The following is a 14,729-nucleotide window of genomic DNA, read 5'->3' as shown; positions in this document are numbered from 1 at the left end:
TTAAATATTTTTTAGTAATTACGGTGACATTTATATTTAAAAAACCTCAGAAAAGACCACACTTATTTGGGAGAATTTCTTTTTTTTCATTGAATTAATTTAAATACTAGTAACATACTTTGAACAATGGATTCCAACAAACATATATAAAAATAAGAGTCTTTCAGCGAGTCAATAATAGACTTTTTTGCTAATTTCCCCTCAAGTATCTTTTTTTTTTTAGTGCTGAGGATTGAACGTAGAACCCAGAGCATTCTAAGTACAAGCTCTATCACTGAGCTATATCCCCAGCCTTCCCCTGAAGTTCTGGACATTTATATTATATTGAGTTGTTTTCATGAGATTTAAACATTTCATACTATCTCCCTATATAAAGAATCTCTACTCAAATATTTAAAGTATTATTCATATTGACCATTAAAAAATAATCCTAAAAGAAAAAACAGATGATTCTTTTCAGGCTGTCTTAAATTTCTCAATAAGAATATAAACATTCTCAATATTACCAAAGTTCCTTCTATCAAGCATTTTTTTTTATGAAAGTAGAATAGTACTGATTAAAAAACAGGTTACTTGGGTAAACATGCTGATCTCTGGCAAACAATTAGCTATGAGTTTTACTGCACCCAATGCTTACAAGAGAAAAGTATCAAATCAATAACCTCAATGGCCATGTTAAGAAATGAAAAGCAACTTAAACTTTAAGTAGAAGATTAGCATGAAAATCGATAAACAGAAAACAGTAAAATAGAGAAAAAAAAAAAATCAATGAAATCAAAAGCTAGTTCCTTGAGCTAATGAAAAGCTGACAAACCTCATGCTTACCACTATCTAATCTACAGATACTCAAAAAATAAGGGAAATTATGAACCACTTTACGCTTATATTTAAACAACTTAAGACAACAATGGATAAGTTCCTTAAAAAAACAACCTAAAAATGATTTGAGAAGAAATCATTTGAACAGTCCTATATCCATGCAAGATATTGAATTTGTAATTTAAAGTCTTTCCATAAAGGCAACTATAGGTCCAGATAGTTTCACTTGTTGAGTTCTACCAAATATTAAAGAAATGATATTGTATAAATACCTTCAAGAAAAACAAAAAAGAAATTCTTCCCAATTTATTCTGTGACAGCATTACCCTAATCAAAAAACCAACCATCCAACCAAATAAACAAAAAAACCCCAAAGACATCACATTTATAGACCAATTCAGCAATTATAAACATAGATATAAGTATGCTAAATTTTATCAAATCAAATCCAACAATATATATTAAAAAATACATCAGATTCAAGTGAAATTTATCCCAGGAATTCAAGGCTGATTTCCCCATATTAACACATAAAAAAAAATTTGCAAATGAAAACATTTGACAAAATCCAACATTCATAGAACACAAAGCAAAAAAAAAAAAAAAAAAACTCATCTTAATAAATAGAAGGAAACTTCCTCAATCTAAGGCAGCAATGAAAAATGTACAACATCATTATTTAAGGTACAACACTGAATGCTTTCCACTTAAGATCATAAACAAGGCAAGAAGGTCTGCTCTTATTACCTTGAATTCAACATCTTACTAAAGATTCCAGCCAGTGCAGTAAGACAATTTGACTACCTGTTTTTTTGTGAAGGGACAAATAAATACTAAGTTGGACTGTGTAAATTCTTTCAGTTTCTGTGGCAACTAATGCCACTGTAGCAAGAAAGCAGGCATGGAAAAGAAAGTTCATAAACAAATGTGTATGGATATATTTAAAATTTTATTCCCAATAACAGGTTGCTGACTTATGAAAAGAAATAAAATGTATCCAGATTGGAAAGAAAATCATTTTTATTTACAAATTATATGATTGACTATGGAGATGTGAAATCTATTAAAAATAGTTACAAGAACTAATAAGTGGGCTTAGCAAAGTAGCAGGATATAATCAAAATGCAAAAATCTATTGTTTCTAGAGCTGGGGTTGTGGTTCTGTGGCAGAATGCTTGCCTAGTACATGTGAGGCAATGGTTCAATCCTCAGCCCCACATAAAAATAAATAAATAAAATAAAGGTATTGCACCCATCTACAATTAAAAAATACATTAAAAATCAATGAGTAACTATAAATTGAAATGAAAATATTTATAATACCATCAAAAAATAAAAATTAAGAATAAATCAGGCACAAGACGTCCAAGTTGTACTGAAAACTACCAAACATTGTTGATAAATATTTAAACATACCTAAACACACACACACACACACACACGTGTGTGTATATATAAACATATATTTATTTATTGGTCAAAAGACAATGTTGAGATGTTAATTCTCTGTAAATCTAATTTGCAGATTTAATACAAGTCTAATCAAACTTCCTGTTTTTGTAGAAACCAACAAGTTGATTCTAAAATACAATGGAAATACAAGGAATCTAAAATAGCCAAGGCAACCCTGAAAAAGATTAATATAGTTAGGAGGATTCTAACCTAATTACAATAGTTCATTTACAGAAAATTATAGTCATCAAGATAGTATGGTATTAGTATAAAGACAAACATATGAGTTAAATTTAAAAAACTGAACTGTTGATTGATGATCAGATGACTTTGCAAAGGTGCAAAAAGAATTCAGTGGAGGACAGTCCTTTTAACAAATGGTGCTAAATCACTAAGATTGTTTACCACATTAAAAAAAGTGAACTTTGATTCATATACTGGACTACATACAAACTCTAACACCAAATATATTACACACCTAATTAAAATTGACCACATCAAGTGTTACAGAGGACGTGGAGCAAATGGAATTTTTATTAACTGATGCAGGGAATATAATACCGCATAACTACTTTGGAAAACATTGTGGAATCTCTTAAAAATTTAAAACATATGAACCAGACACTACACTCTTACTATTTACCCAAAAGAAATGAAACCATATGTTCATACAAAGACTTGTATGTGAATGTTCATGTAACTTTATTTGTAAGAGCCAAAAGTTGGAAACAACCCCACTTCATCAACAGATGAGTGGATAAACTAATTATTATAGCCAGGCAAAAATAGTACTAATTTACAGGAATGTACTACTAATATTTGCAATAACATAAATAAATCTTCAAATAGTTATGCTGATGGAAATTAAAAAAATAAAAACATTATTATTCCATTTATATAAAATTGTAAAAAATATAAACTAATCTAGGATAATCAGTACTTGCCTAGGGATGGGGCATTATTATTTGCCTCTGGACAAGTTCTGACAGTCAATTTTGCAGGAAGGAAAGGATTAAAAACGGGAATGAGGAATCTTTTGTGGGGGATGAATATGTAATTATATTGATTGTGATTATAGTTTCACAGGTAAATACTTTTGTCAAACATAAAATATGCTTCTTGCATCAATTACATCTTAATAAAAATGTTCAAAGTTTAGTAAAGATCTATAAAAACCTACTTACTTTTATCAGAGGAATCAATCAGATATCCAATTTACCCCAATGAAACATAGATTATTTTACACTTCAGATGTTAAGAACTCACCATTCTAGCTCACAATTTGAAAAATTTGTTTCATTTAAAACTGTGGCCCAATTCTCCATGTCAAAGCTATTACATGACAAATTGCAAAATATTATTTTAATTTTCATAGAAAGGCTCATTCTCATTTCTACAAGCAGTATTAATTTACGAATCCAACTAAATCAGATGTAACAACATAAGTTCAAGAATAAACCTGTTAATAGCAATGTACAAGAATAAACCTGTTAGCAGTCTAAGTTTACTGTCAACACCTGAAATACTACTGGCTCACTTTAGTTTTTTTTCCTGTGCTTTTATTATTCGCCTCTGGACAAGTTCTGACAGTCAATTTTGCATTTGGTCTTCTAAATCTTCAACTATCAAAGCAAAGAAAGATGAAAAATATGAATAGTCTTTTGAAAACTGTACCATGAAATTCTATTCAGGAAGAATGAACAGTGATACATTATGAATTTAACAATCTTATTAAAACCTAAAAATAATAATAATAATAAAAATCCCTATACTTCTTTTTATTTGACTTCCAAGTAATTTGGTTGAGGTCTAAACAACATATAATGTTCCTGTTAAATTTAAAAACATGTTATTTCTAATAAAAGTATGTAAAGGCAGATAAGACTTAATAAAGCTGTCTGGCTACAAAATATTATTCATTTTCAAATTCTAACAGGCTAGGGGCTGGAGTTGTGGCTCAGACATAGAACACTCGCCTAGCACATGTGAAGCCCTGGGTTCGATCCTCAGCACCACATAAAAGTAAATAAATAAAATAAAGGTTTTAAAAAAATTCTAATAGGCTAAATCTGTTCAAAAAAATCCAAATTTCCATTTTGTTTTTTCCTGTTTGCGAAGGTACTTTATTTTGGTGAAGAATGTGGTGGTGGTAAAATGTTCACCATTATCTATATCCCATTAAAATAACTGGATTCTTTTAATTGAAATTTCAAGGAATACTCTAAAAACTATCCTTTGAACATTTAAATATTCAGTAAACATTTAAAAACAATGATTAAAAAAGATAGATATGCTTCTCTGAACATAGTAGAAAAACATATTCAATATATCATTTTTGGGCTGGGGATGTAGGTCAGTGGTAGCAATGCCTACTTGGCATGCATAAATTCTCGGGTTTAATACCCAAGCACCACCAAAACAAAATTTCACTTTTTTATAGCACTTCCAAGTTTCCATGAAAAACTTAGGTGCTTATTAAAATTACAAAGTACTTTGGTATGACTGTCTTATTACCCTGAAATTCATTCCTTTGCAAACTCAAACTCAATAATCTAAAACAACAACAACAACAACAACAACAAAAAAACAGCAATAGATGTATACTATCTGGTATCTTCTCTTCCACAAAAGTTTACCTTATTTCATTTTATATTTCTTTGAAAAATTGTTTATGTAACCAAACTGGAGGACGAGACAGCAAAGACATCTCAATAGGACTCATTGGTTCTTTTGAGAATTTTATTGTAGGGACTATGATTGAAATTAATTATCCAATTCTCAATGTCTTCTGGTGAATGACATTCTCCAAATTTGAAAGAGCTATGTGTTTTACGTGAAAGAGAACTGTATTTTCTTTCTAAAAATGTTATATTTTAAAATAATTATTATATGGGTTCAGCACGATTATTCAATATTAATCAAGTTAAGATTTTATGATATCCAGTTTTAGAACTCATTTAAAAAAATTTCTGGGGTCAAAAGTGTAGCTCAATGGTAGAGTACTTGCTTAACAGGTATGAGGCCCAAGGTTTGATCCTCAGTGCTAGGGGAAAAAAAATTCTTCCTCTCTTCCTTTTATATGTTCATAAACTCACAGGTAAAAGTGAAAAGTACATTTATGTTCTTGCCCAGATAAATTTTTGATTTCGTGTAAATGATTAAGAAAATTAATCTAAATCCATTTTTACTTGTCCTTATATTCCCATACTTTTATACAGCATTATTTTTATACAGTAGTATGCTGTATACACAGAGGTATATTATTATTAGCATGTTACAGAACTACCTACCACCCCTGTGAGTGCTTTACTGGTCTTTTAAACATGAGGTGCTAGCTCACTTTTTTTTGTCTTATGGATTACTCAGCTGTGCTAATATTTCTGGCACTGCTAATAATGATTTTGCTATCTATTTTTAATAAAGGGAATCAACTTTTTGCCTTTCATCCAGTTTTGGCTTTTTATGCATGCCAATCATGAGAAACCTTTATGATAAGCCCATTAGCTAGCAAACTTCCTTAGTTGTTACTCCAATGTTGAATTAATTAAATATAAAAATAAAGTGAAATAATTAAAAAGAAGTCTTTGCTGCCAAAAGTTTCCCAGGAGAGAAAAGGGGTAGGTAGGGGTCAGAATTTCTGGTGTTTAACATCTCAGGATTTCTAAAGGGAACATTTTAGATAACTCAGGTTTCACCCCTCCAATCAGAAAACTGCTTTGGGAAAAATACCCAGGGCCCAGCTCTACCACTCTACCACTGAGACACAACCCAGCCCCTAGTTCTTTTTAAGTTCTACATTTCTGTCAAGAAAAACAGGCTGAAGCTATCAGTGAAAACTTCCCTGCAGGTGTCAGAAAATAGATCCGGAGTGCAAAAAACAGTTAACTATAAATACACACTACTACTATGTATCCATTAAATTAAAAAAAAATAAATAAATTAATTTTTATTTTCCGTCTACGGTGGGTAATCAGTGCAAGAGATGTAGGAATATAATCTAATCATTCTTAGTATATCATAGTATATTAAGTATACTTTATAGAGTGAACCACTAATGAGGCTAATTAAGCTTGTATACAACTGATACACAACGTATCTCCAAAAATCAACTATCAAAAAGTGATTTAGTTACTAAGGTTTTTACTTTCACTACCTATTCAGCACTGTGTAAAAATTCAAGGATAAACATTCCTGATATAATGGATTATACTTCTTACACACTAAACTTTTCTACTTCAAACAAAATAGATATAATATATACAACATAATTATGAAACAAGTCACATAATTACTAATTATTATACATACATGTAACTTGAGTTTTCAGTTATTTAGCTAGTTTCAATTTATACATTTTTTGATACATTTCTATATATGCTATAAAGTTATGATACTCAAAATAACCGCCAATTAAATATGGTAATACATAAAATTATTTAAATATACAATAATAAAAGTTATAAAAGTTATACTGAGTTACCTGTCATTAAAATAGTTTCCTAAAACAAATATTAAATATCGTTTAAGGAATTCACAGGTGAAATGAAACACTGCTGCATATTTGGAAGGAAAATTATGTATGGTCCCTTGAAAAATATTAGTATACCCTAGAGGTTAACTGGCAAGAAAAAGTATTCATTGTTTTTTCAATTATAGCAAATAGCAACTAGATGGGGCTAAGGAAACTAAGTCCTAGTCCTTAAGTCCCATAGGACTGGTTAAATTTTATATATATCTGTTTAAAAACCAGATTAGCTGCTGCAGAAATATGTCTCTAGGGACCAAGCACAAAATAAAATTCTTTGTTTGAAAACTATCACAGTATTTTCACAAAGGGCATCTTAAAAAAACATAATCAAAATGTGAATGCAAAAAGCATGAAAAGTTTGCTTGTCATCTGACTGAAAAGGGACTCATTCCAACTAGTGGCTAAGCACTACTTCTGCTTTGCATAGTTGTGATTTCCTCTTCTAAATTGTATACTTAAATCAGACAGAGACTATGTATTAAAATTATGTACGATAGTTCACACTATCTATAGGGCTCCCAAACATCTTTTCTGTGTAAAAAAGGAGACACCTATCAACTGAACTAATAAAAAGGCATTAATTTTTCTTTTCCGATTAACAAAAAGCAATTAACAGTAAAAGGACAACATCATTCTAAAAAAGGAGAATATAAAAATGCATTTTGTGCTAATATTTCACTCAGATTTGTTTCTAAAACTTTGCAGGATGAACCAGTGTGGCCAAACTCTATTTATAAAGTTTGGTGTTTCATAATTTTGGAAACTGAGAAACAAGTTGTTGTCTTTATTCAGAAAACACAGCTATCCATCAGTGAAATATATGCTTAAGAAAGGATAAAAATCTCAAAAGATTCTGGTAGTCCCTCCTCTTATTTTGTATTGATCTTCACTGAACATGTTTTTGAGTAAATGAACAGGGTGCTAAGTATCTGGAAGCAGTAACATAACAGTATTTATATTAGAATCAGTTCTATACTTAATAAATAGAGTGAAGATTTGTAGTCTCTGATCCTGAATGTTCTTTACCCTGAATAGGAACAGAACTTATCACATAATACTATTAGTTATCTGTATGAACTTCTGGTATAAATTCCTTTTGTGTTAAAATTTGGGATTGGATACAAAGCTTTCTTAATCATCTGCTACATCTAAACCTCTGATCCTACACATTTTACTATTACATTCTAAATCACTTAGCTGTTAAAGCTGATTGATTCAACTATTAAAAATACATTGTACAATTGCAAAACATGCAATTGTCCATGTATGGTGGGGCTTACAGTTTCCAACTAGCCATCTGTGCAAAGACAAGGTAAAATTTAAACATACCTACTTTGATTTAGAAAGATTCTGGCAAACATAGGATCATTATAGGCTGTAATATTTGTTGAGTATAAGATAAAAAGAGTGGAGGCTCATGGAATCTTCTAGAGGTTAAGGATAAAATGAAAAGCTCTTTATGTCTGGGAAAATGATCTCGTATCACAGAATATAAGAAAATAACGCAAAGTCATATATTTTCTCCCCTGTGGAAAGCTTTATCATTAAGTTTCTGATTTTCTAAACCACAGTCCTTTTAAAATGAAGCTAAAGTTCCATTAATTGACAATTATATTACAGAAACATGTTAATAGTGGGAATTAAATATAAAGAGAAATTTGGAAGAAAAACTTCAAAAATTAAGGTTATGTAGAAATTGGGTTTGAAAAAGGACAATCTCAGATTAATTGTATAAATAGAGTAACTATACTGTGAACTATACAAATTTCCATTGATCTCTGAAATATACTAGAACTTTAGAAGCAGATTTAATTTTGCATTTTGCTCTTCTAAGATTATGTGCTTTTATATTTTCTTTTCTACATATATCTTTATAATGGAAGAAAACTTGGGGTAATATAGAAGAAGTTCATCCAAGAATTACAAACTTGTAGGAATCAATAATGACTTTCATACTGAAACAATTTCTCCTTTAACTCACTTCAAAATGACTTATTTGCTATAATGTTTTAGTGATGCTTTAAATCAAACATTCAAACCCTCCAGTCTTTTGTTTGTTTAAATGGGTCTATCTTACATGTAAAACAAAAATAAAAAATTAGGGTTGAAAGTAACTGAATTTTAACTTTCAGTTATTAGATAAATTCTTAGAAAAAAATTTAAGATTGTTTCAAAAATTGAAAACAAGAATTGATAGCATGGGGGTAGAGTTTTAAAAAGACAGACAGGAAATAAACTTGGCTCATGATTTCTCCTATTTGAAAAATGTAAATTATAGTGCTAATATTCAATAGCTACAAAGTAAATTTCTTTATCAACTTTGATATTATCATGTGACAAATTTTATAATCATGTTTTCTTAGGTTTTACAATTCACAAGCGCTTTAGAGATCATTCAGTCTTAGCTTTCCAATGCAAATGAAAAAAACTAATCCTGAGATTTAAAAATGAGAATAAGGCCCAGGTCATCTGACACTTCAGTAAGATTATCTTAGTTGCTTCAAAATCCATTTATATTTGTAAATAACAAAAGTAGCAGTGTAATATGGAAAAATATATAATATAATAATGGTAAGTTATCTAGTATTAAATATGTCATTAACAAATGATGTCCATTTTAAATGTGTTATCACCCTAATTTTTCAGGGAATCTCAATGACAAAGAAACTCAACCCAAAGATTTCTGGTGAATTTGTTTAGATTCTTGCAAATGGACCAATCAAACTTGAGTATGCACTATTTTAACACCACGGACCTCAACAATTCTGATGTAGTCTTTGAAAGTGATATTTACTTAGGCTAATGAGCTATCAATTCAGAAATTATTTTTCATATAATATCACCTACAGGCTCTTCTGGAAGCTAAGAATTAGTTGCTAAACTCATTGTTAATACCATCAATACTATACATGCTTCTACTGAAGTTTAAAAAGAAAAAAAAAAATCAAGTGTCTGTGCCTTATGTGATACTATAACAGATACTCAGTTAAATTCTCAAGCTAGAAATGTTAAGAAAATTTTCAAATAAAAAATTAGAAAGAAAAAAGGGACCATATTTGGATTTTAATGTATGATGGTCTTTATTTACAACTTTATTGGCAAAAAAGAAGAGGGAAAACTTAAACAGTTTAACACAGGGCATTGTAGCTGATCCTGTCAGGTTAAAGAAGTTCCATTTTAAATGTCCATCCAGTTGTTCAAAGATACAATACTGAATCTGCATATGCAGTATCCTTTATGAAGTACAGTGCTCATGTTTTAGGCAGTCTTTAAAACATAAATTCAAAGGAAAGGAAACCACTCATTAAAATAACTGCATCAAATAAGGGGTATTTAAAATTTATGTTGTTCCTGGTAATAATACATGCCCAATGAAAACCAAAAGCTGGAAAAGCAGTTACATTTCCTACTTGAGTGGACAGTTACGACAATCAATCATTTTCTGTAATGACCATTATATTTTCAATTTATCATGAACTACTCTGAACTTACTATGAGATGTAGTCAAAGTCAGAAGAGAAGACGTAGGGAGATTATTCCTTTTTTGGAGGAGAGTAAGCCCTCCAGAATCAGCATGGGAAATAAACATCCTGTTGATTCTAGGTGGAAAAAATTAATGTAGTCAATTTCAACTCATGCTGAGCTGACTTAAATATTTTCATTGACTTGTTTGGTGTCATTCTTCTAAATCAAGTGTGTTTAATTCTTCTTCTAGTTCATCCAAATCTTCGCCAGTAAAAAGATTTTCATCAACAGGAACAGCATCGATGGCTCCATTTTCCTGTCCCTCCCCTTCGTTGTCTTCTTCCAAATCACTTCTTTCACCATTTTCAGCTCTACCTCCAGAAGCTTCACTTAATTTGTTTTCTAAAAATAAAAAATTGAAATCAATGTGGCATAGAAATAACACTATGCTCCACTAGCAGTTGACAGCTTAGACTAATACTTCTCCTTCCTTTATCTGTAACACCCCACTCTGCCCCATGAAAGCTGTTCCTGGGGATTACTGCAGCAGACTAATACTTCTCCTTCCTTTATCTGTACCACCCCACTCTGCCCCATGAAAGCTGTTCCTGGGGATTACTGTAGCTAGAACTGATTTTTCTTTTTCTAAGCTTATTTGTAATGATTATTTATATCTACTGTAAAACACTGTGTTTACTGAAGGAAACTGAAACCTTAATGATTTACATACTTAAAGGCAAGATGAATCTTCTACAACTCTGTATTCCCTACATGACCAGGTAATTAGGTTTTAAAACAGTCAACTTATACATAATGTATTTGAATAAATTGTATGGAATCAAAAAATGCACATAAACAGCTATCTAGCTTGTAATTTTGTAAATAGTAGTTAAATCACACTAATTGTAATGCTGTGTGAAACTAGAAAAATTTCATCATGTAACAAACTGTTATAAAACAGCCTAGTAGGATGGGGATGCAGCTCAGTGGCAGAGCACTTGTCTTGCATATATAGGATCCTGGGTTCAATCCCTAGCACCATAAAAAAGATCTTAGAACTAAGTAACTATTTTTCCTTATAGTAAATGAGAAAACAAAAATGCTGTCTCTCTTGTTCAAAGACATTTACACAAAGACAATTTTTAATAGCCTAATTTAAATTTTAGCTATTTCAAACACTTTTGATGATAGTCTTGGGGATTATAAACTCTGAAATATTACTCCTGCTTGTACCTAATATTACCCAAGTTCCATTTTTAAAAGGAGCAAATCAGTCTTTATATTGGAAAGACAATAGTGACAGCATTCTTAGATCTCCAGAGGACAGATTAGTTTTTCAAGTATAAACTATGTGCTTTTATTATTTAAAAAAAAAAAAAGGTTTAGCCTTTCTATCTTGGCTTCTGCTTCATTAATATGAAACATGTCAAACTTTACTCCTCTCTACAAACCCCTTACTCAAGGCACAATTAGACAAAAATCATAACAATCTTTCTTTCCAATTACACCGCAGACAGCTTTTCCTCCATTCTCAATCATTATTTATCTTTATAGGCCTTACTTCTTTAACTAAGCTCCTTTAATTTAACAATTTCTCTTCCCCTATCAGATCTCTTTTCTCATTTAGGCTTCCTATATCCTAAAAAGCCCTTCCTAGGACCTCCTTCTTAAAGTCAAAAGTGAGTGGTACATGCTGTTAAAAATTGGCAACTTATTCCTATAACTCCTTTACTAACCATAACTAATAACTTATTTATAAATCTAATCCTCTTTGATTTTTCTGAAACTCTTATTTTGTGATTTTTCTCTGAGCTCCTCAGTATCTTTTTAAAGTATTTCCTCTTTTGTCTATCCTAAAATAACGCTGTTTGCAGTGTGTTTTGGAATGTTATCATTCTATGTGCTATGCCTAGATGAGCTCATTCACTCAGACACCCATACAGATGGCTTTCAAACTGTTTTCTTCTGCAAATGGTCACAGAATACCCTAGACAATGTCATTTGTGATAACAAAAAGTCAAATTCATGAGATTCCACACTGAACCTATTACCTGTATCTCCAGCTTTGCTTTTGGTCCCCTTCTAGTTTCAGTTAATGGAATCAATATCCCCCAACCACTAATTTCTACAGATTCTCCTATTCACTGATAGTTTTATATATGGCCAAACCCATATTTAAGTTACCAGTCTGATACCTATCCATATCTAATTTTTCCAAGTCTGGTCTAATTCTCTTTAGGTAGCTTTCTAGTTCTTAGTATTCTGTAATAGGTAGCATACTTACCATCTTTGTCTGAAGCATATGTGCTGAATCTTTCAAGACTGGCTACAGTAATACCTGTCTCATCTACATCTCTTGGGACGTACAGGCTTAAATCTATGTCATTTACGCTCACAGAATCATCAACCTTTAACAACACATAGAAAAGAAAGTTGATACAAATAAGAATAATTTTCATACAGAAGGGGTCCTACTAGGGAAGGGGAAGGTACATGGGTGGGGAGGGAGAGAGGAGAAAATCAAAGCATGTTATATACATGTATGAAAATGTCACAATTATACCTGTTAACTTATACAATTATTAAGTACCAATAATTATAATAAATTATAATAAATAATTTCCACAAATTATTATTACTTCTAAGATTTATCTTAATGAAATAAAATTAACACTAATGTCAAATGAAAACAAACGATCAACTGTTATTTAAATTCATTTCTTTTTCCAAACTTCTCTGGGAAAAGAGTAGCATTGTCAAATTTGAAGTTTCCTTTGGCATTACATTTTTAGAGTATACTGTTCTTCCAATAATCTCCCTACGTCTTCTCTCCTGTTTTATAAAAATTACATAAAAAATAAACAGTAAGTTGTTTGCTATCACTGAAATCTCTACAACCCAATGGCTGCCTTTGTCACAGGCTCTCTACTCTACATTTTAGGAAGTAACACTGTCCCATGATTTTAAGCATAAAATATTAAACACAAAGGCCTTATTTTTTATTTTAAAGGAAGACTAAAACATATCTTATAGCTAATACTATAGCACATAACTATATACAAAATACTGTCCTAAATTCATAAAATAACTACAAAATAATACAAATTTATTAGTTTATTAATGGAATAAACATTTAAACCAAGGCATGCTGGCTTCATTGTTGGTGCTCTTAACCATTCTGCTTTATTCTTTCTATTGTTTCTTTCAATTAACATGAACAGATGAAGCCAAAGCATCCTCTTACCTCATCACCACCTGTTCCCTGAGTGTAACGGGTATCATCTGCTTCCTCATCGTCATCATTGACCAATTCAGGACGAAATTCAAACACTTCCCGGCCACTGATCTATTGAGACACACAAATGCTATTAACTGAGAAGAAAATTCAAATATTTCATGGTCACTGATTTTAGACACATCCATTATTACATAAAGACAAAATCTTGCATGATAGGAATTATAAAATGGAAGAAACAGTAAAGGATCAACTTGTGTGAGTTTGGGACATACCACGAGAGCTTTCCCTGCTTTGAAGTCAGCTTTCCTTCTTTCCATATCTTGTTCGAGTTTGTCAATCTTTTCTTGTCTTTTTCTTTTCTTCCATGCAAGAAAAGACTCTAGAGTGATTTTGGTAACATTTGGACCTAGGGCAGAACGCTGCAAAGACAGAGCAGTTTTCTTTTAATGAATTAATTCCTTGCTTATGAATATCCTAAACACACTGAATATGGAATAAACTAATGCCCTTTTATATTACATGTCAATGAGCAAAATCAGTGTCCAGATATACAAATACTTAAAACATACTACTCTGAGCTAGATTTCTTCTCAACACTGGATATCAAAAATAAAACTTGTCAAGAAAAATTGTTTTAACATGAACTAATTATGAAAAACAAAAAGCACCATAGCAATATCCAAATTTCACCTGTTGAGAAACAAAACTAAACAAAAAAATACCACTTGCTTCTCAAGGGCAATAATCAGGTAATAAATATACAGAGAAATAATACTTGCTAAACATCTGCCTGGTATTCAACGTTAAAAGCTTTACACACATATGCTAACACATTGATCACCACTTATAAGCAGTGTTTAAAAGAAAATTTATCAAAGATGAATAGCTAACAAGTAGTGGAACTAGGATATAAACAGTCCCAAATACACTTGATTCTAAAGTCTACATTATAATACGTTGAATCCTATAATATATCAAATATGTTTACTTAAGAACAAGGTATATAATCTCAACATTAAGCATTTATATGACTTAAGATTATCCATGATGAGACAAAATGTATATATTTAAAAATATATAATGCTAAATCTAAAACTTCCAATAATTTCATGTAATTCCTGATAGGCATATCTGTTAACTCACAGACTAAAATTGTTCTTTTTGCTGAGCCAGGAGTAGTTGTAGATCCCCTCACCCCCGCATTTTTTTTTTTTTTTTTTTTTTTTT

General features: G+C 30.8%; 1 protein-coding gene across 1 annotated transcript in view; it reads right to left on the bottom strand.

The window, feature by feature from the left end:
- Positions 1–9,854: 9,854 nt before the first annotated feature.
- Positions 9,855–14,729, bottom strand: part of Zc3h15 (zinc finger CCCH-type containing 15) — a 25,207-nt gene continuing 20,332 nt past the window's right edge. The window contains exons 7-10 of the mRNA XM_015481131.1: positions 13,775–13,921; positions 13,509–13,610; positions 12,549–12,672; positions 9,855–10,666 (exon numbers count right to left, since the gene is read on the bottom strand). Of these exons, the coding sequence (XP_015336617.1) occupies positions 10,476–10,666; positions 12,549–12,672; positions 13,509–13,610; positions 13,775–13,921 (564 nt within the window). The 3' untranslated portion in view covers positions 9,855–10,475. The remainder of the gene's footprint in view (positions 10,667–12,548; positions 12,673–13,508; positions 13,611–13,774; positions 13,922–14,729) is intronic.

The sequence above is a fragment of the Marmota marmota genome, unplaced genomic scaffold, assembly GCF_001458135.2.
Source record: "Marmota marmota marmota unplaced genomic scaffold, marMar, whole genome shotgun sequence".
NCBI classification, from domain to species: Eukaryota; Metazoa; Chordata; class Mammalia; order Rodentia; family Sciuridae; genus Marmota; species Marmota marmota.
This window is presented reverse-complemented; position numbering and strand designations above follow the sequence as displayed.